Genomic DNA, 24,756 nt, shown 5'->3' with positions numbered 1-24,756 from the left:
TGGCGCGATCTCGGCTCACTACAAGCTCCGCCTCCCGGGTTCACGCCATTCTCCTGCCTCAGCCTCTCCGAGTAGCTGGGACTACAGGCGCCCGCCACCACGCCCGGCTAATTTTTTTATATTTTTAGTAGAGACGGGGTTTCACCGTGTTAGCCACGATGGTCTCGATCTCCTGACCTCGTGATCCGCCCACCTCGGCCTCCCAAAGTGCTGGGATTACAAGCGTGAGCCACCGCGCCCGGCCTCCCAAGTTCTAAGCTTTGTGCTGGGCCCTAAGAAATCCGCGATGTTTAAGGCAAAATCCCAACTCTTGGCTGGGCAAGGTAGCTCACGCCTGTAATCCCAGGACTTTGGGAGGCTGAGGCGGACAGACCACCTGAGGTCAGGAGTTTGAGATCAGCCTGGCCAACATGGTGAAACCCCATCTCTACTAAAAATACACAAAATTAGCCAGGCATGGTGGTGCGCACCTGTAGTCCTAACTACTCGGGAGGCCGAGGCAGAGGAACTGCTTTAGCCTGGGGGACGGAGTTTGCAGTGAGCCAAGATCACGCCACTGCACTCCAGCCTGGGCGACAGAGCAAGACACCATCTCGAAAAAAAAAAAAAAAAAAAAGGACAAAATCTCAACTCTTGAGAAATCTGAGGTGTGATGATAAATGCTTCTTTGAGTACAATGACAGACTGAAAATCGTTTTCTCTCCAAAAAATTAAGGTCACTAAAAAGTTTCCTCTGGTAGTAAGATTTTTCCTTTTCTGTCCTGATAAACACTAAACTAAGTAATTCTAGATTACTAAGGTGTCACAGAACATGTATATTTCCCAATCAGCTTGTGCTTGAAGCAAGCTGTGACTTAGTTTTATGAGAAATCCAGGTGCTACAGAGGAAGCCTTATTAACCAAAGGCCTTTGAAAAGACTGCACCAGGTTGCAGCAGTTTCAACAAGCTTACCAATTGTTTTAGTCTAGTGACATCTAGTGGTAAATGTGTTGTTAAACACAGGACTGCTATAAATTTAATTACTACACTAAAAGAAGGTCATCTTATTTAAAAAATGGCAAAATATGAGAAAGACCTATGGTATTTATTATTAATTTGCCTTTGGCCTATGTAACTGTTAACTCTCTGTTGGATTTATTTTTTTCCTTCTCTTATGGCTGAGAAAAATTAATTTTGATATAACATAAGATTTACTGAAATAAAAAGATACTGATACTTTAAGTTAGAGAAAAGCCCTCAATTAAAAAAGATCGAAGAGCAGGCCAGGAGCAGGGGCTCACGCCTGTAATCCCAGCACTTTGGGAGGCCAAGGCAGGAGGATCACGGGGTCAGGAGATGGAGACTATCCTGGCTAACACGGTGAAACCCTGTCTCTACTAAAAATACAAAAACTTAGCCGGGCGTGGTGGTGGGCACCTGTAGTCCCAGCTACTCGGGAGGCTGAGGCAGGAGAATGGCGTGAACCTGGGAGGCAGAGCTTGCAGTGAGCTGAGATCGCGCCACTGCACTCCAGCCTGGGCAACAGAGCGAGACTCCATCTCAAAAAAAAAAAAAAGACTGAAGAGCAAAGCAATCCCAATTGTCACCTGTTCCAAAAATCCTGCAAATCAAAACAGACTTTTTGTTCATAAATATTTACTTACTGACTTTCATACACTGCTAAAAATGTTTAGAAAACAGGATTACAGACCAGGCGTGGTGGCTCACACCTGTAATCCCAGCACTTTGGGAGGCCGAGGCGGGCGGATCATGAGGTCAGGAGTTTGAGACCAGCCTGGCCAACATGGCGAAACCCCGTCTCCACTAAAAATACAAAAATTAGCCGGGCATGGTGGCAGGCACCTGTAATCCCAGCTACTCAGGAGGCTGAGTCGGGAGAATTGCTTCAACCCAGGAGGCAGAGGCTGCAGTGAGCCAAGATGGCGCCATTGCACTCCAGCCTGGGCAATGGAGACTCCAGCTCAAAAGAAAAAGAAAAAGGAAAAGAAAATCAAAGCAGTATATCCCAAATACAAACTTGGTTAATTTTTTTTTTTTTTTTTTTTTGAGACACTCTCACTCTGTCACCCAGGCTGGATGCAGTGACACAATCTCAGCTCACTGCAACCTCTGCCTCCTGCATTCAAATGATCGTCCCACCTCAGCCTCCCCAGTAGCTGATTACAGCTGTCTGCCACCACGCCTGGTTAATTTTTTTGTTTTTAGTGGAGATGGGGTTTCACCATGTTGGCCAGGGTCGTCTCAAACTCCTGACCTCAAGTGATCCACCCACCTCAGCCTCCCAAAGTGCTGCAATTACAAGCATGAACTATCGTGCCCGACCTGGTTAAGAATTCTTTTTGGCATCTTTTATTTTATTTTATTTGAGACACGGTCTTATTCTGCCACCCAGGCTGGAGTACAGTGCTATGAACACCACTCGACCTCCCAGGGTCAAGTGATCCTCCCACCTCAGCCTCCCAAGTAGCTGGGAGTACAGGTGCACACCACCACACCCAGATAAACTTTTTTTTTTTTTTGGAGTACAGACAGGGTCTCACCATGTTGTTCAGGCTGGTCTCAAACTCCTGGGCTCAAGTAATCCTCCCACCTCGGGGTCCCAAAGTGCTGGAATTAGAGGCATGAGCCACTGTGACTGGCCAGCATCTTTTAAACATATGTTTTAAAATATATATAGAAGACTTTTAAACTAAGAATACCCTCAGCTGGGTGCGGTGGCTCACACCTGTAATCTCAGCACTTTGGGAGGCTGAGGCGGGCGGATCACGAGGTCAGGAGATCGAGACCATCCTGGCTAACACAGTGAAACCCCATCTCTACTAAAAATACAAAAAAAAATTAGCCAGACGTGGTGGCAGGCGCCTGTAGTCCCAGCCACTCGGGAGGCTGAGGCAGGAGAATGGCGTGAACCCGGGAGGCAGAGCTTGCAGTGAGCCGAGATTGCACCACTGCACTCCAGCCTGGGCAACAGAGCGAGACTCCGTCTCAAAAAAAAAAAAAGAATACTCTCTGCAACCCTGCCTTCTCTATGTAGCTATGTGCTATTCATCCCTCAAAGCTCAGCTCAATTCTACTTCCTCTGGGAAGCCTGCCCCAAATTTCCAGGCCAAATTAATAATTATCTCCTCCATGTTTATCTACTCTTTGGGACATGTGGCCAGTATTACTAATATGATATTATTATGAGTACTTACCTGTCTAAATCACCCACAAAACAATCAGGTCCTAAAGGGCAGCAACTATGTCTTCTATTTTTTGTATCTGCACTATCTGACCACAACAGGCACTTAGCAGGTGTTTATCAATATGTTGCAGAAATGAATGACCAGTTAAAGGCTGCTGGCAGGAGGCTCTTAAGTAAAATGGAAAAACTGCTATCGGATAGAAAAATACGGATTAAAAAGCATTTTTTAAAGGATTTCTGCTTCTGCACATGAAGGATTAACTGCTATTATGCAATAATAAACAACTAGAAAACCAGACAAAAATATATGAAACACTCATTTCCGATATCGTATAACAGGCAGCACAGGACTTTGATCCCTGAAAAGGAAAACAAGCCCTACCATTTTCCCAGCTTATTACCTGAAGCCAGTTTCCAAGAGGCAGACCAGGGACGTGTCTTGGTCGGTACAGGCTTCTACAACAAGAATACCATAAACTGGATGGCTTAAACAACATACATTTACTTCTCACAGTTCTGGAGGCTGGGAAGTACAAGATTTAGGTGCTGGCAGATTGGGTATTTGGTGAGGGCACTCTTCCCGGTTTGCAAATGGCTGTCTTCTCCTTGTGTCCTCACATGGCTAAGAACAGAAGGAGGAAGCAACCTCTCTCCCCTCTCTTCTTGTAAGGGCGGGACTCCCATGACATGAGGGCTCCCCCCTCATGACCAAATCACTTCCCAAGGCCCCATCTCCTAATACAGCATATTGGGGATTACAATTTCAACCTGTGAATTGGGGGGAGACATAATCATTCAGTCCATAGCAGGATGGACATCAAAAAAAGCCCAGCAGCCTCACTGAGTTAGAGAGAGAGCAAAGTTTGCAGAAACTAAAGTGGGTAGGATTTGCACAACAGAATATGGGAGAGAAGGGGGCAGCCTTGAGATCTGCATAGGGTACCCTTAAATCTCTGAAAACATCATCTGCAAATTTGTAAGGTGAAATTCCAGAGACTGGAGAAAACTAGAGAGAAGCAGCAGGTCAAACATTTTCTGAAGAGCTCATGTTCCCACTAGCCACAGCGGAGAGACTTCATGATACATAAGGCAACAGGTATAGTACTCAGAAGGATTTCACCTTAGTAGTGAGACTAAATTAAACTAGGCAAAGACTGCACTAGATGAGCCCTAACGATATTTAAAAAAAAAAAAAACATGGGAAGGGTCCAAATGACTACAATTAACTTAACCATATGTACATGTGAGAATAAAGTCTGGTATCCTTAAAGGAATAAAATGAAATCCAGGCCAGGTGTGGTGGTGCATGCCTGTAATCCCAACAATTTGGTGGACTGAAGCAGGCGGATTGCTTGAGCTCAGGGGGGTTGAGGCTGCAGTGAGCCACAGTGGTGCCACTGCACTCTAGCCTGGGCAACAGAGCGAGATCCTGTGTCTAAAAGGAAAAAAAAAACTTAGTAAAGTAAATTTTAAAATAAATGCACTCTAATCCCAGCACTTTAGGAAGCCGAGGCAGGTGGATCACCTGAGGTCAGGAATTCAAGACCAGCCTGGCCAACATGGCGAAACCCCGTCTCTACTAGAAGTACAGAAATTAGCTGGGCATGGTGGCAGGTGGCTGAAATCCCAGCTACTCAGGAGACTAAGGCACGAGAATTGCTTGAACCCCAGAGGCAGAGGCTGCAGTGAGCTGACATCGTGCCATTGCACTCCAGCCTGGGCAACAAGGGCAAAACTCCCTCTTAAAAATAAAATTAAAATAAAATAAAAGTACTCATATGTTCAAAAAGTAGAGGAAAACATAAGCATGATAAGCAGAGAGATCAAAGACATTTAAGGGGGAGAATCTAAAGCTGAAAAAAAGCAGTACAGACATGACAGAAAAAAAGACCACTGAACATGGAAACACAGCAGTAAAAATTATCCAAAGTAAGAACAGAAAGGAAAAGACTAAAAATAAAAATTGAAAGGTGTCTCAGTGATCTGTGAGAAAATATCAAGTGGTCTAACATCGAACTGGAGTCCCACAAAAAGCAGGTGGTGGGAGCAGAATATTGGAAGACATAATGACCAACGTATTTGATTAAAAGTACAAACCTGCGGATCAAAGAACATAGAGAACATATTAGTGTGAACTTATCATTTTCAATATATAGAAAATACAAGCCAGGCATGGTGGCTCACGCCTGTAATCCCAGTACTTTGGGAGGCTGAGACAGGTGGATCGCTTGCGCCCAGGAGTTTGAAACTAGCCTAGGCAACACTGGGAAACCTCATCTCTACAAAAAATACAAAAAGACTAGTTGGGCGTGGTGGCACGCACCTGTAGTCCCAGCTACTCAGGAGGCTGAGATAGGAGGATTCCTTGAGCCCAGGAGGTCAAAGCTGCAGTGAGCCGTGATTGTGCCACTGCACTCCAGCCAGGGTGAAAGGGCAAGATCGTGTTGCCAAATACATGAACATATAAAAAATAAACACAGATATAAATGTGTGGGTGTGTATCTATGGATTCCCTAGCTAAATCTTCTCAGAAGGTCCGGAAACGGATTCTAAATACGACCCTTCACTAAAAGAACCAGGGTTCCTTTAAGAAATACCTGATTCTAGAGCTGGGGCCACGGAAGAATAAGACAAGTCTGGAACATATTATATCGTGCCAGAAAATAAAGACATTTTCAAAGAATAAGGGGAATATGTTAAAAGGACACAGCAGGCCAGGCGCAGTGGCTCACACCTGTAATCCCAGCACTTTGGGAGGCCGAGGCGGGCAGATCACGAGGTCAGGAGATCGAGACCATCCTGGCTAACACAGTGAAACCCCGTCTCTACTAAAAATACAAAAAAATTAGCCGGGCGTGGTGGCGGGCGCCTGCAGTCCCAGCTACTCGGGAGGCTGAGGCAGGAGAATGGCGTGAACCCAGGAGGCAGAGCTTGCAGTGAGCCGAGATCACGCCACTGTACTCCAACCTGGGCCACAGAGCGAGACTCCGTCTCCAGAAAAAAAGGACACAGGAAGTTAGATTGAAGATGCTGCCACTGGCCAATTTTGGAACATTTTGAGATTGAAAAATAATGATGATAACAGATTACATACAACTCATTGGATAAAACAGGAGTTGACTGTTCCACACTGATTTGAATAAATAAATGGGGAGATGAGAAAACTATTCCTTCCAATAGAATATAAACTAATAAATGTAGAAGGAATGAAAAAATTAGAAAACAGTTATTTGGTAGCCATCACAGCATAATTAATTCAAGCAAGAATCATCAATAGATATTATAACTGATGAAATAAAGGTAGATTAAAAAAATGAGATTTCATGGAGTCTCACAATCTCTCCTCAAAAACTTAGTAATTACATCAAAAAATGACTTTATAACAAAAGTAGGCAAAAAGAGTTCAGATAGATAAAAACAGGACTTTTTTCCAGCTGACCTGTACTGCAAGATACGCTAAAAGAAGTCCTTTAAACTAAAAATAAATGACATCAAATGGAAACTGGACAAAGGGATTAGGAATTCTGGAAATGTTAACTATGTGGGTAAACATCACATTCTATATATAGTTCTTTTCTTCTCTTAATCGCTTCCAAAGATATATTGTTAAAACAATATATGTGTGTGTGTGTATGTATGTGTGTGTGTATAAAACCACTATGGGATTTCTAACGTATGTAGATGCAATATATATGAAAGCAATAGCACAAAGAAGTGAAGGTGGGCCAGGCGTGGTGGCTCATGCCTGTAATCCCAGCATTTTGGGAGGCCGAGGCAGGCAGATTCAACTGAGGTCAGGAGTTGGAGACCAGCCTGACCAACATGGTGAAACACCATCTCTACTAAAAATAAAAAAATCAGACAGGCATGGTGACGCACACCTGTAGTCCCAGCTACTCGGGAGGCTGAGGCACAAGAATCACTTGAACTGGAGAGGCAGAGGTTGTAGTGAGCTGAGATTGTGCCAGTGCACTCTCTCCTGGGCCACAGAGCAAGACTTTTTCTCAAAAAAAAAAAAAAAAAAGAAGAAGTGGGGGGGTGGTGAATGAGACCACACCATTGAAAGGTTCCTACATTTTACATGAAGTGATACAATAGTAATTCTAAATGAACTATGAAAAATATGAAGACTATATTGTAACCTCTAGAGCAACCACTAAAAAAGTAACGCAAAAGAGTATAACTTAGCCAAAAAAGAAACTAAAATGGAATATGTACTAAAAAAAAATTTTTTAAATGCAAGGAAGCAGGAAAGGAGTATGAAAGTAACCGAAAGTATGAAATGGGAGACCTAAATCCAACCATATCAATTTACACACCAACTATAAAGCAGACAATTAGCCTAAATACAAAAGCAAGACCCTACTATATGCTGTCTACAAGAGACGCCCTTTAAATATAAAGACATAAATCGATAAAAACAAGTAAAGAATAGTAAAAGGTATACTATGCAAATAGTAAGTGTAAGAAAGCTGGAGTGGCTACATTGATAGAAGACAAATTAGACTACAAGACAGGGGTAAAAATACATAGATAGGACATTTTCATAAAGATGGAAGGATCGATATAATCATCATTAACGCATATCTGCCTAATAATAGACTTTCAAAACACACAAAGTAGAAACCAGTGGAATAAACGGAATAGACAAATTAACATAAATGGCTGGATATTTGAATACCTCTGTTTCATTAAGTGATCAAATTAATGAAATAAACCAATATGCACACACAAGATTTGAACATCACCATTTCTTGACCTAATTGATATTTATAGAACACTACACCAGTTAACTACAGAACACATTCTTTTCAAGTGTACGTTACTCGCCTAAGAAGATCCAGTGTTTGTTGAATAAATAAAATGAATAAATACATAATACACAAGTAGAAGATGGAACATGCTGAATTTAAAGTGACTGTATGGACAAACAGAACAAGACATTGGACAAACAGAACAAGGAGTTGAAGCTGGACAGGTGCAGTGGCTCACACCTATAATCTCAGTGCTCTGGGAGGCCAGAGTGGGAGGTCTGCTTGAGCCCAGGAGCTTGAGACCAGCTTGGACAACAGAGTGACACCCTGTCTCTAAATTAAAAAAAAAAAAATTAGCCAGGTGTGGTGCGTCTGTGGTCCCAGCTCCTTGGGAGGCTGAGGTCGGAAGACCACTTGTGCCCGGGAGGTCAAGGCTGCAGTGGGCTATGACTGTGCACTCCAGCCTGGATGACAGATCAAAACCCCATCTCAAAAAAAAAAAAAAAAAAAGGAAGAAGGAGGAAAAGAAAAAAAAGTTGAAGTTGATGACAGAGACTTACAATCATCTTGATGTCTATATTTCAGAATACTTAAAGCTCCTTAGAATCTTGGTTTTCCAAAAGAGCACTACGCAAAATGCTGTGCAGAGAGGAACAGAGACTAATGAGTAGATTAAAAAAAAAAACAAAACAAAAACAGAATACCACTGGGTGGGGAGGTATCATAAGCCAAAGGAAGGGAGATTTAACAAGTGGGATAGAAACCTATGTTAAATATGGAAAAGAAGAGGAGGATGTGGAGTGAGAAAAAAACTTCAAGCATGAAAAGAAAACACTAGTAATCCTCCAAAGCAGCAAATATGGATGAAGTTATGTATATGAGAGACTGTCCAGGGGAACTTCCCAAATGGCAGAGGTATCAAGGATGCAGGGACAGCATGTAGCAGCCATGGAGTCAGTAAGTTTGGCAGCAGAAATGAGAAAAGAGAAAGCATGGTAGCCAGGAGGGCAACTAAATCGAAAGAAAGTGTTCGTCTTCTGTTTTTAAGATGGGAAGAGCCGTGTATCTGAACAAAACGAAAGAGGTCCACTAAGCTAGGTGCGAGACAAAAAAGAAAAGGACAGGAGCAAAGTCCTAGCAAATGGAAAGAGTGAAACAGAATGGCATTAAGTTTCAGAGAAAGGCATGAATACCTTATCTGAGACTTAATGGAAAGAAACAAGAATGGATGCAGGCACACAGAGATTTATGGGAGTGAGGGAAAAAATGAGGGTGTTCTGGTGAGACCGCTTCACTTTCTCAATGTTGAAAGCAACCATTCACCTGGTACTTCCCACTCTTCTGCGTAAGGATAACCCAATGCTGGTAAACAGCTATGTTTATTTTTGTTTTTGTTTTTACACACAACTCACACTTCTCTGAATAGCCATGTTTAAAAGCTTAACTGAAGAGCTATTACAAATACAAATCTATAAAGTAATCAGGAATAAGTCATCATCTTTGCAATACGGTATTTGGGGGAAAATATACTTAGGATTACCCCCGGGTTTAGAGATTACCTTTAAGCCATTCAGAGAAGACTGTGGCTCTGATTAAGATCCATTCTCTTGTCCCTTCCTTTGGCTGCCATTTTCCAATGCAATGACAAGGTCTGACAGCTGGTAGAGGCAGACATCTGATGAATGCAGACTTTCATTTGTCCAGATGATACAAGAATGTGAAGAAACTGGTCATTTGAAATCTAGCTCCATCATGCTCTCCTGATCGCCCTTTTTCCATTGCTTCATTCTTCCCTAGCTACACTTTCAAGCTCCAATTCTCAATGTTCCGTGTGATTTGAAAGCTTTCACTGCTATTCCATGAGATTTCGCTCCACTATGAAAAGCCCCAGGCTCCTTTTAATTATCAAAATCTGCTTCACATGCATCATGTTCTTAACAACCAAACACCAAACTCCCAACAAAGCTGCTTAGTATCACTTCAGTATTTACACTGTATATGTTTGATCATCCTTGTTATTAACAAGGACAGCCCCTTCCACAGGCAGCAAGACAATCTCTTATGTTGTATCCAAGGTCAGTAACAAAAATGATAAGATTGGTTGCAAAGAATGTCACATGCATGCATGTGTGTAAATACGCGTACATTCATCTAAGAGTGAATAATTATTTTTGTAACTTTTATATATAAAACATCAACCATATTACTTTTCTCTTGCAAATATTTCATTTCTATAGAATGACATACAATAGAGTGGGATTCATTAAAAAATATGACTGGTTGAATTTCAAGTAAGAAATCTATACAGGGTTTGTTAACTTCTTGGAATCTTGCTAACTTACATCAAGTCTACTATTTTGCCTTTGTGTTCTGTCACGGCCATTTGTGGCTACTTTCTAATTTTCTAATCTTTCATTTCCTATAAAATGCTTTACATGTCAAAATAAATTACTAATTCAGACATTGCTATGAAAAACAGAAATCTCTTTGATAAAAAAAAAGGAACAGATATTTGGATTATGGAGCATAAATTATACTCTGGTATATTTATGCAAAAGGGTTAAGGCCAAAGAAAGAATCTGCTTGCTTATTAAAAATGCAAACATTACCTCAGTCATACAAATAGCCCCAAACTCGCCCAGCCACTGCCTCTGCAGATCACCCACCAGCATTAGCATTACATCATATGACATTATGAAACAATAGTGAACTCTGTGTAATACTTGAATATATTGTTTCGAAAGAATAAACTGTCATTAAGTTGAATAAAAGCTTTCTGAAATCAAACCTGGGGGGTACAGCCTTCACTGTGTGGCCTTTTTACTATTTTGAGGAAAGGCCTCATCCTGAAAGCAGGAAAGGGGGGAAAAAGAGATCAGGGTATAAAGGCAACAGTGGTGCGTGGCCCCTGCAGCAGCCCAGCAGGCAGAGGGTAGGGCTTTTAATTATCAGGCAGAACAATGTCAAAGCAGGAGGCTCTGCAACAAATGCTGCACCTCAAAACCCAAACAACCTTATACCCACCACGCTAGTTCCTGTATATCCTAGTGATTTCTATAACGGGCTTTGCTAGAATTGGAAACTAAGTCTTATTCTATGTCCTGATGCAATCTTAAAATGTGCTATCACTTACAGCCATGTGACTTTAGCAATTAATTTAAGCTCTCTAGGCCTCAATATTTTAATCTATAAAAACGGAAAGAACAATAGCTATTACGTAGAAGCATGGGGGATAAGATACGTTATCATAATTATACTTCTCATTTCCACCCCCTTTGCCTATCTTTCCTAATCACAGCCCAAGATGTTTCGTCTTCACAAGTGAAACATGAGCATCACCTTAAATGCTCACTAGCTTTTTGTTTGCTATAGTCTGGCCACAGCCACATGTTGTCTAGATTCATGCCATTCTCATCAAGTGGGGGTTGGGGTTTGGGGGGGGAAGAATTATAGAAACTATTTTCTATAGTATTTTTAAAAACTCGGGCCAGGCATGGTAGCTCATGCCTGTAGTCTTAGCACTTTGGGAGGCTAAGGTGGGAGGAGCACTGGAGTCCAGGAGCTGGAGACCAACATGGGCAACATAGTGAGACCCTGTCTCTACAAAAAAAAAAAAAAAATGTATTTTAATTAGCCGGGTGTGGTGGTGCACACTGTAGTCCCAGCTACTCTGGAAGCTGAGGTGGGAGGATCGCTTGAGCCCAGGAGCTGGAGGCTGCAGTGAGCCATGATCTCATCTCTACCTTCCTTAACCAAATCCCGAATAACCTCTTCCTGTAACCTGCTCCTTACTAGCCTTCCTCCTTCCTACACCTATTCTCAATGTTCTTAATAACCAAGGCTCAAAGAGGTGGAAAAACAAAGCCAGACAACCTAATAGTTGGTGGCAAAGTCCCAGTTAAAACTCATTTATCAATGCAACCAGGTCCAGTTGCATTGCATTAACTGCATCACATTAATTACTCACTTTTAGGGCACTCAGTGATGATTTATTTATTTTGAGACAGAGTCTTGCTCTGTCGCCCAGATTGGAGTGCAGTGATGCAATCTTGGCTCACTGCAACCTCCACCTCTTGGGCTCAAGCGAAACTCCCACCTCAGCCTCCTGAGTAGCTGGAACTACAGGTGCCCACCATGCCCGGCTAAATTTTGTGTTTTTTTGTAGAGACAGGGTTTTGCCATGTTGGCCAGGCTAGTTTCAAACTCCTGTGCTCAGGTGATCCAACCGCCTTGACCTTCCAAAGTGCTAGGATTACAGGCTTGAGCCACCATGGCCAGCCCTCAGTGATGACTTCAAATCTGAGGTCAGCTTCCCTTAACACCAAGTCTTCTCCTAGATATTTCCCCTACTAGTGATTATCATAAAATGAATTACAGTTGATCCTTCAACAACAACATGGGTCTGAACCACATGGGTCCACTTATATGGGGATTTTCTTCTACCTCTGTCACCCCTAAGACACCAAAACTAACCCCTCCTTTTCCTCCTTCTCGGCCTATTCAATGTGAAGACAATGATGAAGATCTTTCTGATGATCTACTTCCACTTAATGAATAGTTAATATACTTTCTCTTCCTTATAATTTTATTTCTTTTTTTTTTTGAGACCAAGTCTCACTCTGTCGCCCAGGCTGGAGTGCAGTGGCATGATCACGGCTCACTGCAACCTCTGCCTCCCGGGTTCAAGCGATCCTTGTGCCTCAGCCTCCCAAGTAGCTGGGACTACAGCTGCACGCCACCACACCCAACTAATTTTTGTATTTTTAGTAGAGATGGGGCTTCACCATGGTGGCCAGGCTGATCTCGAATTCCTGACCTGAAGTGATCCGTCCTCCTCGACATCCCAAAGTACTAGGATTACAGGCATGAGCCACTGTGCCTGGCCTTCCTTATAATTTTCTTAATACATTTTCTTTTCTCTAGTTTACTTTATTGTAATAATACAGTATATAATACACATAACACAAAAGATTTGTTAATCAACTGTTTATGCTATCAGTAAGGCCTCTAGTAAACAGAAGGCTATTAGTAGTTAAGTTCTGGCTCTGCTGAAAGTTACATGCAGATTTTTTTTTTTTTTTTTCTGAGATGGAGTTTCACTCTTGTTGCCCAAGCTGGTATGCAATGGTACAGTCTCGGCTCACTGCAACCTCCATCTCCCGGTTCTAGCAATTCTCCTGCCTCAGCCTCCTGAGTAGCTGAGTTTACAGGTGTACACCACCACACCTTTTTTTTTTTTTTTTTGAGATGTAGTCTTCGCTCTGTCACCCAGGCTGGAGTGCAGTGGCACAATCTTGGCTCACTGCAAGCTCCGCCTCCTGGGTTCACGCCATTCTCCTGCCTTAGCCTTCCAAGTAGCTGGGACTACAGGCACCCGCCACCACACCCGGCTAATTTTTTTTGTACTTTTAGTAGAGACGGGGTTTCACCGTGTTAGCCAGGATGGTCTCGATCTCCCAACCTCGTGATCCACCCACCTTGGCCTCCCAAAGTGCTGGGATTACAGGCGTGAGCCACCGCGCCCGGCCTCATTTTTTGTATTTTTAGTAGAAATGGGGTTTCACCATGTTGGCCAGGCTGGTCTCGATCTCCTGACCTCAGGTGATCCACCTGCCTCGGCCTCCCAAAGTGCTGGGATTATAGGCGTGAGCCACAGCACCTGGCCGGTTTATTTTTATTTTTTTGAGACAGGATCTCACTCTGTCACCTAGGCTGAAGTGTACTGACATGACTACTGCTCACTTCACCCTTGACCTCCTGGGCTCAAGCAATCCTCCTACGTCAGCTTCCCAAGAAGCTGGGACGACAGGCATGTGCCACCATGCCTGGCTAATTGTTTGTATTATCTGTTGAGACAGAGTCTCATTGTGTTGCCCAGGCTGGTCTTGAACTCTTGGACTCAAGTGATCCTCCTGCCTCAGCCTCCCAAAGTGCTAGAATTACAGGTGTGAGCCACCATGCCCTACTATTGTTAGCTTCTTTAGAGAATCACATTATTCCTCAAAATCATGAAAACTAAGAAGATGAGTAGGCTGGGCAAGGTGGCTCATGCCTGTAATCCCAGCACTGTGGGAGGCCAAGGCGGGTGGATCACCTGAGGTCAGGAGTTTGAGACCAGCCTGGCCAACATGGTGAAACCCCATCTCAACTAAAAATAATTTTAAAAAATTTAGCTTGGCGTGGTGGCAGGCATCTGTAATCTCAGCTACTTCAGGAGGCTTAGGCAAGAGAATCGCTTGAAGCTGGGAGGTGGAGGTTGCAGTGAGCCAAGATCACGCCATTGGACTCCAGCCTGGGTGACAGAGCAAAACTCTAAAAAAAAAAAAAAAAAAAGATGAGTAACAGGGTATGTTATTTTACATAAGAGCCAGAATGTTTACCAAAGTCTAACTCTGAGGCCTGTAGTGAAGAAATTGATTAGGAGATAAACCTAATATAAATGACGACTTAATGGGTGCAGCACACCAACATGGCACATGTATACATATGCAACAAATCTGCATGTTGTGCACATGTACCCTAAAGCTTAAAGTATAATAAAAAAAAAAAAAAAGAAATTGAAAGCTTCTATTTCCTTATCTATGAAACAGATAAAGCACTGGTAAGAATAAGACAATACATGGATCATCTATAAAGCACCATTTGTTTTTGTTTTCTAAATAGTGTGGAACAGTGTAATATAGGATTTGACATCAATGAAGAAGGTTCAAGTTCAACCTCTCTATATGCCAGCTGCCTTATAAAAGGCTTATAAGAAGCTGATCTTATCCCAATCATTGAAACACATTTAATGACGTAAGAATTAAAGGGATGATATGTGTACGAGGAGGGGCATTTTAATACAAATAGCTATGTAAATGTAAGATGTTTTACACTGTATTATACCAAGTTAAGTAAACCAGGGCTTTATGTTCATTATTTCCTAATCTTTGGTGGGGGTGAGGGAGGAGGGAACTAAAGGACTCTTACAGCACAAACACCAGTTAATATAAAATCATCTCCACTACTTAATAGAGATATGAAAATAATAAAGTGGTGGCCTTCGTGTCAAAAGGTAACTACCACAATATATGCTAATTGGGTGGGTAATCTCTCTTCTCAAACACAAACTCTCATATAAAACTGCCGCCAAGATTAATTACAAGTGTATCAGTAGTGACGGAGATTTTCTCTATGGATCTGAACTAGTCCACCCAGTGTCCAGATCACAAATAAGAATGAAAATCTTTCCATGGGAATATAACAGGGAAGGGCCATTTCCAACCTCATTCATTCACTTACTCAGTCCCTATCTTATACCAGATTATATTTCGAGTGCTGGGAATTCAACAGTGAGCAAAAGAGAAAATACCTGCCATCATGGAGCTCACACTCTAGCAGAGAAATATAGACAGTAAACATATTTGCAATAGGTCAATGATAATTAAGTGCTATAGAGAAAAACAGGTAGGGAAAGGGGCTGCAATTTTAATTAGGGAAATCAAGAAAGGCTTCACTGAGAAGATGCCATCTAAGCAAAGACCTAAAGGAGATGAGAGAGCAAGATACATGGACACGCAGAGAGAAAGTAGTAGAACTACACAAACCTCTCCAGCAAGTTCAGACCAAACAAAATGCAATTCTTTACCTTTCAAAAGGGGCTGGAAGGTTGGAATTTCTTGCAACTTGATGACATCGGGATCGTTGCTGACATTCCGTGAGGCCTGGGAGCCCTGAGCCACAACCACAATATCATCCATCTTGGCTCTATGCTTGGCTGGTGAAGGAGTCACTGAAAATAAAGTTACACTGCTTAGGAGATGCATATTAGTTAGGCACCTCTGCCTCACCAAAGCAGTTTTTGGTGTAGTGATTAAAAAGAATAATTTTATAAAATGTAGCTATCTTGCAGTTGGGGTTGGGGTGGTGGGGATGAATTATAGAAACTGGTTTCTATAGTATTTTTAAAAACTCAGGCTGGAGCCAGGCACAGTGGCTCATGCATGTAATCTTAGCACTTTGGGAAGCCGAGGCGGGCGGATCACCTGAGGTCAGGAGTTCGAGACCAGCCTGGCCAACATGGCGAAATCCTGTCTCTACTAAAAACACAGAAATCAGCGGGGCATGGTGGCGGGTGCCTGTAATCCCAGCTACTCAGGAGGCTGAGGCAGGAGAATCACTTGAGCCCGAGAGGCGGAGGTTGTGGTGTGCCAAGATCGTGCCACTGCACTCAAGCCTGGGCAAAAGAGTGAGACTCTGTCTCAAAAACAAAGACAAAAACAAAAACAAAAACGCCACTTCAGGCTGGGTGTGGTGGCTCGTGCCTGTAATCTCAGCACTTTGAGAGGCTGAGTGGGAGGATCACCAGAGTCCGGGAGTTCAAGACCAACCTGGGCAACATAGTGAGACCCTATCTCTAAAAAAAAAAAAAAAAAAAAAAAAAAAATTTATTTTAATTAGTCAGATGTGGTGGTGCACACTGTAGCCCCAGCTACTCAGGAAGCTGAGATGGGAGGATCACTTGGGCCCAGGAGGTCAAGACCACAGTGAGCCATGATCACACCACTGCATGGGTAAGACAGCAAGAGTCTCAAAAAACAAAACAACAACAACAAAAACCCTCGGACATTACAGGATTTTATTTTGAGGCAGAGCCTCGCTCTGTCGCCAGGCTGGAGTACAGTGGTACAATCTCGGCTCACTGCAACCTCCGCCTCCTGGTTCAAGTAATTCTCTTGCCTCAGCTTCCTGAGTAGCTAGGACAACAGGCACGCACCACCACATCTGGCTGATTTTTGTATTTTTAGTAGAGATGGGGTTTCACCATATTGGCCAGGCTGGTCTCGAACTCCTGACCTCGTGATCCACCCACCTCGGCCTCCCAAAGTGCTGGAATTATGGGTGTGAGCCATCACGCCCAGCCCATTACAGGATTATATAACGTGAATGAACTTCTTTCATAACTAAACATTTTCTTTTTCAGCACACAAAAGTATAGGCAGATTTTTACTTTCTCCTTCTTTAATTCTCCTGATATCTTGATATATGTATATATCCCTATTTCTAAAATAAGAAATAAAGGGTACAAAATTTAAATGTGACTTGCCCAAAGTCAGCAGTGCTAGACAGTTAGGAAAGGAATTAAAGGTCTATAAGTTATTGGTACACAAGCCTATCTCTGCGACACTGGAGTTGCAAAGCTGTCTATCCACCCTACCACATCAAGCCAGCTATGTTTAGTAAGCCCAGGAAAAAACCCTGTTCTCAACCCTCAAATGACTGGCCTATTCCTGAGGCTTCAGCCTCTTCTTTTTTTTTTTTTTTTAAGTCAAGGTGGCTGGGCACGGTGGGGCTCACGCCTGTAGTCCCAGCACTATTGGGAGGCCAAGGCAGGTGGATCACTTGAGGTCAGGAGTTCGAGATCAGCCTGTCCAACATGGTGAAACCCTATCTCTACTAAAAATACAAAAATTAGCTAGGCGTGGTGGCATGTCCCTGCAATCCCAGATACTTGGGAGGCTGAGGCATGAGAATTGCTTGAACCCGGGAGGTGGAGGTTGCAGTGAGCCAAGATCATGCCACCGCGCTCCAGCCTAGGCGACAGTGAGACTCTGTCTCAAAAAAAAAAAAAAGAGTCAAGTCTCACTACATTTCCCAGGCTGGATTTAAACTCCTGGGCTCCAGCAATCCTCCCACCTGGGCCTGAGTAGCTAGGACTACAGCCCCTCACTCTTAAAATTATAGCATTAGTCCAGGGCAAAAATAGCCAGTAAGTCCATTCTAGGCTGAGGCAAAAATCAGAAATTTGGAGGACAAATAGGGAGATCAATTCAGGTTCCTTGGGAGAAAGTAATCCATTTGGAGGGAGGTGATTCAAATTATAAAGGACTCCCTAGACCAAGAAATCATCCTCTCCCCCAAATATCTTCCAGACTGGGGCAAGAATGAATCTTTAAAGTGTTTTATGCTCTAGAAGGTAATATTCCCAGGCTCATTATAGTCATATCTCAAAGGTTAACCCAGGGCTGCCATAGAACTGCTCTGCCTCCTAGAAGCTCGTCTCCAGAGGCTTGGCATTCACTGTTCTAGAAAAATCTCTGCTGCTTTTATTTCTTTTCAAGAAATATTTATTTACCTGTTTTGGTAATTTACCTAACATTTTACAAAAGCCATGCCAGAAATCTTTCCTGCTATAAATTGTGATTCCTCCTTCCCCAGATGCCAGAGGAAAGGAGACTTCAAAACACTCTAGCTGGCCTCTACTACCTTATCTGTAAAATGGGATTACTGCAAAAATTGTATGTAAATGTATGTAAAGCACCTGGCACAGGGGAATAGGCAAATTCTAACATCGGAAATGCTCGAATGCTGTTGGTTCATGGGCAAGAAAACAAATTAAAAAGATGCCACACCGCTTCCCCCCAAAATATGTTTCTGCCCTGCCACAGAGGCAAGAAGATCAAAGGTCGCAATTATTATATTACTTATAACAGATATGACACTCTGGCCCTTCCAAGGAAATAGAAAAACGTAGCAAAGCTAGTAGATACTGCTCACCATTCAAAGCTGCCCCAATCCAGTCCCCAGAATGCAGGTCTGAACTAGCCTTGAAAGTCACACCTTAAAGTGAAACACTCTTAGATCTATTAGCTTGCCTATTTCTGAATTACAGATCCTATCAAGAACAGAGAACTTCTAAAATCTGGGACTCTTTTTAGGCCCCAGATTTAACCAATTTGCATTAGCAACCCCGGAGCTTAACCAAAGCACTCCCAGCTGTCCTAGCGTGTGGGTAACAAAAAAAAGCAGCAAATGGTCCTCAATTAAACATCAGCTGCTTTATTTATTTATTGAACACTCACTGTATTGCAAACACAATAATCCTCCCATTCTTGTCTCAAACGCTTAGAGAAATCTAAAAATCATGGACAGAGAACAACAATGGAAAACACCAGAGCCTGCCGTCTGGCCAACCTCTACAAGATTAGAAAAGGGACCAAGACACCTTCTGAGAAGAAAAAGCTGTTTCTGGAGACCTTTGCACTCAAGGGTTCAAAGCAAGTGGACACCTATCACATATCCCTTCAGAAAAGGAACCTCTAACACCCGTTTTTAAGAAACAGACTGTTCTTAGAGGTTCTATAATCCATCCACTGTGTGAGCCAAATCTCACTACATCAGCCATGAGCACTAGAGCCAAAAATTAATTAGCTCGTCTTTTAAACAGTAGGCTGTAGCTGGGAGAAACGGCTGTTTTGAAAATAAATAAGGGCACCGGCGCCCACGCTGGCTTAGCTTGCAGTCACAGGCACTTCCATCAGGGGAATCGAGGCCAGGACAGATGGTGACTTTCTTTTTTCCTAGTAGCATGGTGAGGGCTTTTTCTGTGCGTTCCCGTCCGCAGTCCCTGACCCCACTAGTCTGGGAGGCAGCCCGCTCTGCAAGCGGACAGGGCGGGCTGGAGGAGGGTGAGAGGTTAGGACACCGACCTGAGGAGTTCAGATCGTTGGGTCGGCTCTCGGCCTCGGAGCTCTGCTCACTGCCCATGGTGCCGGCAGCGGTGGCAGCAGAAGAACGGCGGCCGGGCGGTCACCGCTCCGGCGGCGGGCGACAGGGCAGGGGCCAGGGACCGGGACGGGAAGGCAAGGCAGAGTCTGGGCGCCGCAGCGAGACTAATGTGTGGGGTTGACGCGTCCAGCCCACGCAGGGGCCTGGGCGGCGGGAGAAGGAGAGGCCCTATTTGGGGAACAGAAACGCAAGGAGGCGCGGCGCGAATGCACGCGGCTCGCCCTCCTTCTTTCCGGGAGCCCTAAGAGAACCGGCAGATGACACTGGCTTTGCCGCACCTGCGGCCGGCGGGCGGCGCCGCTTTCACTCACTGGTTCACGCGCCGCAAGCTCGCTCCTTCCGGGACGCAGATGGGCGGTGCCGGATACGCCCGACCGTCAGTTCCGGATTAGAAGGCCCCGCCTCCGGCCCGAGGGAGGGGCGGAGAGACCCGCTCCTGCGACTTAGGGCGATGCCACCTTAAAGGGCTTGACTTCCTCGAACCCAGAACTGCCGAAAAGGGTAAACCCTTTCCTGTTGGAATGATGCGTCACCTTTAAAACACCACCCACACTATTAAGCTCTTCAATACCCACGTGTGAGAACTTTACAAAATAGGTATTTTTAACCCTGTTTTACAGATGGAGAAAGAGATGCTAGATAGACCCAGGATTCGAACCCACAACAGCTTGGATGCAAAACTCATTTTTAATTCTGAAGAGCTGGGAGTTTAGCAGTGGACGACCAAACAAAAAAATACCAGAAGACGGTGAAAGCAGCAGCTGGAAATGAGAGAAAAATTAAGAAATAGAAAATGCTGTTTCATGTATTAGGGAGTGCACATCTTTAAAGAGAAGTGAAGTACCTTTTTGGCTAGGCGCTTTCTGGGGACCTTGACAGTTATCAACAAGTCACTCTGAAACTAACAAAAGGTGAGGAGGGAGTAATCCAGAAAGGAAACTGCCATTTTTGCTAGGGCAAGAAAGTAGACCTAGCAATGCAATGCCATCAAGGAGTTAGCTGGCTCTGGAGTTCTCCGAACTTTGCAACTCATTTTATATTACATTGTTTGCATCAAGAAATTTCAAGTAAATGCCTTGAGATTTTATATGCATAAAATGTAGTCTCAGAAGAAGTGTCAAGTTGACTAAATGATTTTTAAGTCCCTTCCACTCTACTATATCACAATAATTTCCCCTATTTTACCTATTTAATTTTCACAACAACCCTGCAGCCTGTAAGTAGGTGACTCCTCCATGGTCAGCAGGTGGTAGGTGGTCGAACTATTTAGGACTGTCTGATGCTCTTTCCACTACTCACCACTGCAATACAATGAGAAAAATGCAAATGAATCTAAGTACAGTGTTCTCTGGGAATATGAAGATAGAACTAAAAACTGCCTGAGAGATCACGGCAGGCTTCTAGAAAGTTGTGTCTTGACTAGTCTTGAGGTTTACATAAACCACACCCGGCTGATGGGACTGGGAAGGGCCCACTAAGCAGTGAGACCATTCCCTTTCCCAGAGTCCTTGCTTCCCCTCCCAGATTTCCTCTTGGAGGGGAAGGTGACAGAGGAGGTAAAAGGGGTGAGGAATGGAAAATAACTCATTCTAGTTCTTGTTTCCCCTTTTCCACATAAAAGTATATTTGCCTTGTGTTCCATACACCAGTCCATACTGATGTGATGGTGTTTTTTATGCTTCCTTTTGGATAAAGATTTCTTTTTTTTTTTTGAGACGGAGTCTCGCTCTGTCGCCCAGGCTGGAGTGCAGTGGTGCGATCTTGGCTCACTGCAAGCTCCGCCTCCCGGGTTCACGCCATTCTCCTGCCTCAGCCTCCCCAGTAGCTGGGACTACAGGCGCCCGCCACCAAGCCCGGCTAATTTTTTTGTATTTTTTTAGTAGAGACGGGGTTTCACTGTATTAGCCAGGACGGTCTCGATCTCCTGACCTCGTGATCCGCCCGCCTCGGCCTCCCAAAGTGCTGGGATTACAGGCGTGGGCCACCGCGCCCGCCAAACATTTCATTCTTAAAAGGATATTCTGTCGCATCAACTGATGAATGGATAAATAAAGTGTGGTAATCATGGAATATTTATTCAGCCAAAATGAGGGAAGGATGAAATCATACTGATACATGCTACAACGTAGAGTAACCTTGACAACATTATTCAATATGAAAAAGGCCTGTCAGGCCGGGCGCAGTGGCTCACGCCTGTAATCCCAGCACTTTGGGAGGCCGAGGCGGCGGATCACGGGGTCAGGAGATTGAGACCATCCTGGCTGACAAGGTAAAATCCTGTCTCTACTAAAAATGCAAAAAAAATTAACCGGGCGTGGCGGCGGGCGCCTGTAGTCCCAGCTACTCGGGAGGCTGAGGCAGGAGAATCGCTTGAACCCAGAAGGCAGAGCTTGCAGTGAGCAGAGATCATGCCACTGCACTCCAGCCTGGGCGACAGAGCGAAGACTCCGTCTCAAAAAAAAAAAAAAAAAAAGCCTGTCACAAAAGACCACATATTGTAGATTCCATTTATATGAAATGTCCAGGAGAAGCACTACAGAGAGAGAAATATATTAGTGTTGCCTAAGGCCGAGGAGGGGTGGGTGGAAGGGAAATGTAGACTATTATTGGGTATGGGGTGTCTTTCTGGGGTTGATGAAAGTGTTCTAAAATTGTAATGATGAATGCACAACTCTGAATATATTAAAAACCACTGTAGAGTACACTTTACCAGGGTAAATTGTATGGTATACGAATTCCATATCCATAAAGCTATATTCAGAAGAAGAACATATGAAGATAAAATTCCTTCCTTCACTGGCTTAAGATTTCTTGGGAACCTGAAATGTTCTAGGCGCTTGCTACACGCTAAGAATAAAAAATTCAACAAGGCCCAGTCCTTGTACTTAGGAAGCTTACAGTCTGGTGGCAAGAAAATTAAATGAGCATTTATGTAACATAAGGAGTCTGCTGGAAGAGCTTTATAGCTAGGAAACATTTGCGATTGATGTCTTTTAGCACCTTTAAAATCCCTTCTACATGAGCAGCAAACTATGTTATTGTATATGTAATAACTAGCAATTGAACAGCCTTTTTGAGTTTACAGGTCTGCAGGTCTATATGTTAGACCTGCATAAAAAGGTTTATATTATGACCTGCATATAAAGTAGATACCACTTTCCTAATTTTACAGAAAAGTTAAGTGATTTATTCTTGGTCACACAACTAATAAGTGATAAAGCCAGGATTCACGTTTTCAAAACTCATCATGCCTCTGTCCACTCCAGACTGACTCCTCTTCCCGCGTATTTATATGACCTGGTACTCCCACCCAACCAGGCTCCCAAGCCAGAAGCCTGCTTACTGTCAGCACCACATCCAACCAATCGTTGTGTCCTGGAGAGCCTCTCCTCTTAATTTCTCCTCTATCTGCATGCCCATTTCAGGGCCTTATCACTTCCGTTTCTTGGAAGAGAGGCCTCTGGTCTCACGTCCTTCAATCCATCCCTCCTGTGGCAGGTAGAGATAATTTTCTAGAATATTAATTAGGTCTCTGGACCTGTCACTGCCCTACAAAAAACCTTCAGGAACTCCTCATGCCTTTAGGATAAAGTTTAAGATTTAACATAGGAAAACCTTCCTGCTCTGACCCCAGCCTCTCTCTCTATTCTTCTGTGTACATGGTAACCTTCCTAACAGGCTGAATTTCCTGTGGTCATGCAGTTTCCTATTCCTGAAATATTCAGCCTTTTCCTCCTCATCTGCTAATAACTTCATTCTTCAATAATTAACACCTCCTCCCAGAAATTGGGATCAGATGTCCCTTCTCTGAGCCTTTTTAGTTGCCATCTTCTATCATAACATTTATTCTTTTCTTGGGGAGGGCAGGGACAGGGTCTCACTCTGTTGCCCAGGCTGGAGTGCAGCGATGCTATCATGGCTCACTACAGCCTCTACCTTCTAGGCTCTTAGGAGAACCTCCTGCCTCAGCCTCCCAAGTAGCTGAAACTACAGACGTGTACCACCACACTAGGCTAATTTTTATTTTTTGTAGAGATGGAGTCTTGCTATGTTGCTCAGGCTGGCCTCAAACTCCTAGGCTTAAGTGATCCTCCTGCCTTGGCTTCCCAAAGCACTGGAATTACAGGCATGAGCCACTACACCTGGCCTTCATCACACTTACTGTTTACACGGCCATTGATTTACTTGACTCTTTACTGAACTATGAACGTCTTAAAGGTAGATCTCATTGGTATTATTGGTCTTTAATTTCCCCTGCAGGTGCTTAATACATGTTTTTGTTGTTGTTGTTGTTGTTGTTTTTGAGACAGAGTCTTGCTCTTTCGCCCAGGCTGGAGTGCAGTGGCGCGATCTCGGCTCACTGCAAGCTTCGCCTCCTGGGTTCACGCCATTCTCCTGCCTCAGCCTCCCCAGTAGCTGGGACTAACAGGCGCCCGCCACTATGCCCGGCTAATTTTTTGTATTTTTATTAGAGACAGGGTTTCACCATGTTAGCCAGGATGGTCTCGATCTCCTGACCTTGTGATCCACACACCTCGGCCTCCCAAAGTGCTGGGATTACAGGCGTGAGCCACCGTGCCCGGCCGCTTAATACATGTTTTCTGATTACTTTTAAAAAAATCTAACTCCACATAGATGGGACTTCTAACCCTCAGAGAAGAGTATCAAGAATCTCTTCAGGAAATGAAGTGACAATGGATATAATTTCTAAGTTATGACTCAGGCCAGAAATTAAAATTTTTTATTTTATTTTATTTTTAAGTAAGCCAGGTACAGTGGCTCACACCTGTAATCCCAGCACTTTGGGAGGCCAAAGCAGGAGGAGTGCTTGAGCCCAGGAGTTTGAGACTAGCCTGGGCAATGTAGCAAGACCTCATCTATACAAATAATTTAAAACACCGGGTATGGTGGGTCACGCCTGTAATCCCAGCACTTTGGGAGGCCAAGGTGGGCAGATCACTTGAGGTCAGGAGTTCAAGACCAGCCTGACCAACATGGTGAAATCCCAACTCTACTAAAAATACAAAAATTAGCTGGGCATGGTGGCATGAGCCTGTAATCTCAGCTACTCAGGAGACTGAAGCAGGAGAATTGCTTGAACCTGGGGGGCAGAAGTTGCAGTGAGCTGAGATCGTGCCACTGCACTCCAGCCTGGGCAACAGAGCGAGACTCCATCTCAAAGTTTAAAAAAAAAAAAAATTAAGAACCTTAGCTGGGTGTGGTGGTGTGCGTCTGTGGTCCCAGCTACTCAAGAGACTGAGGCAGAAGAA

The 24,756-nt window shown here is 43.8% G+C and overlaps 1 protein-coding gene across 8 annotated transcripts in view; it reads right to left on the bottom strand.

Annotated features, from left to right (window-relative positions):
- Positions 1 to 19,919, bottom strand: part of BORCS5 (BLOC-1 related complex subunit 5) — a 127,047-nt gene extending 107,128 nt beyond the window's left edge. For 4 of the 8 annotated variants that reach the window (XR_009214720.1, XR_009214721.1, XM_032159654.2 and 1 more), the window contains exons 1-2: positions 19,408 to 19,814; positions 15,567 to 15,710 (exon numbers count right to left, since the gene is read on the bottom strand). Coding sequence is in view for 6 of the 8 variants with exons in the window: in XM_032159654.2 (XP_032015545.1) it covers positions 15,567 to 15,710; positions 19,408 to 19,465 (202 nt within the window). In the remaining 2 variants the exon portion in view is untranslated. Of the gene's footprint in view, positions 1 to 15,566; positions 15,711 to 18,475; positions 18,766 to 19,407 lie in introns of those variants that run through there. The other 4 variants (XM_058443588.1, XM_058443589.1, XM_058443591.1 and 1 more) reach the window with 4 other exon arrangements.
- Positions 19,920 to 24,756: the final 4,837 nt, after the last annotated feature.

The sequence above is a fragment of the Hylobates moloch genome, unplaced genomic scaffold (assembly GCF_009828535.3).
Source record: "Hylobates moloch isolate HMO894 unplaced genomic scaffold, HMol_V3 SCAFFOLD_8, whole genome shotgun sequence".
In the NCBI taxonomy this organism is placed as follows: domain Eukaryota; kingdom Metazoa; phylum Chordata; class Mammalia; order Primates; family Hylobatidae; genus Hylobates; species Hylobates moloch.
This window is presented reverse-complemented; position numbering and strand designations above follow the sequence as displayed.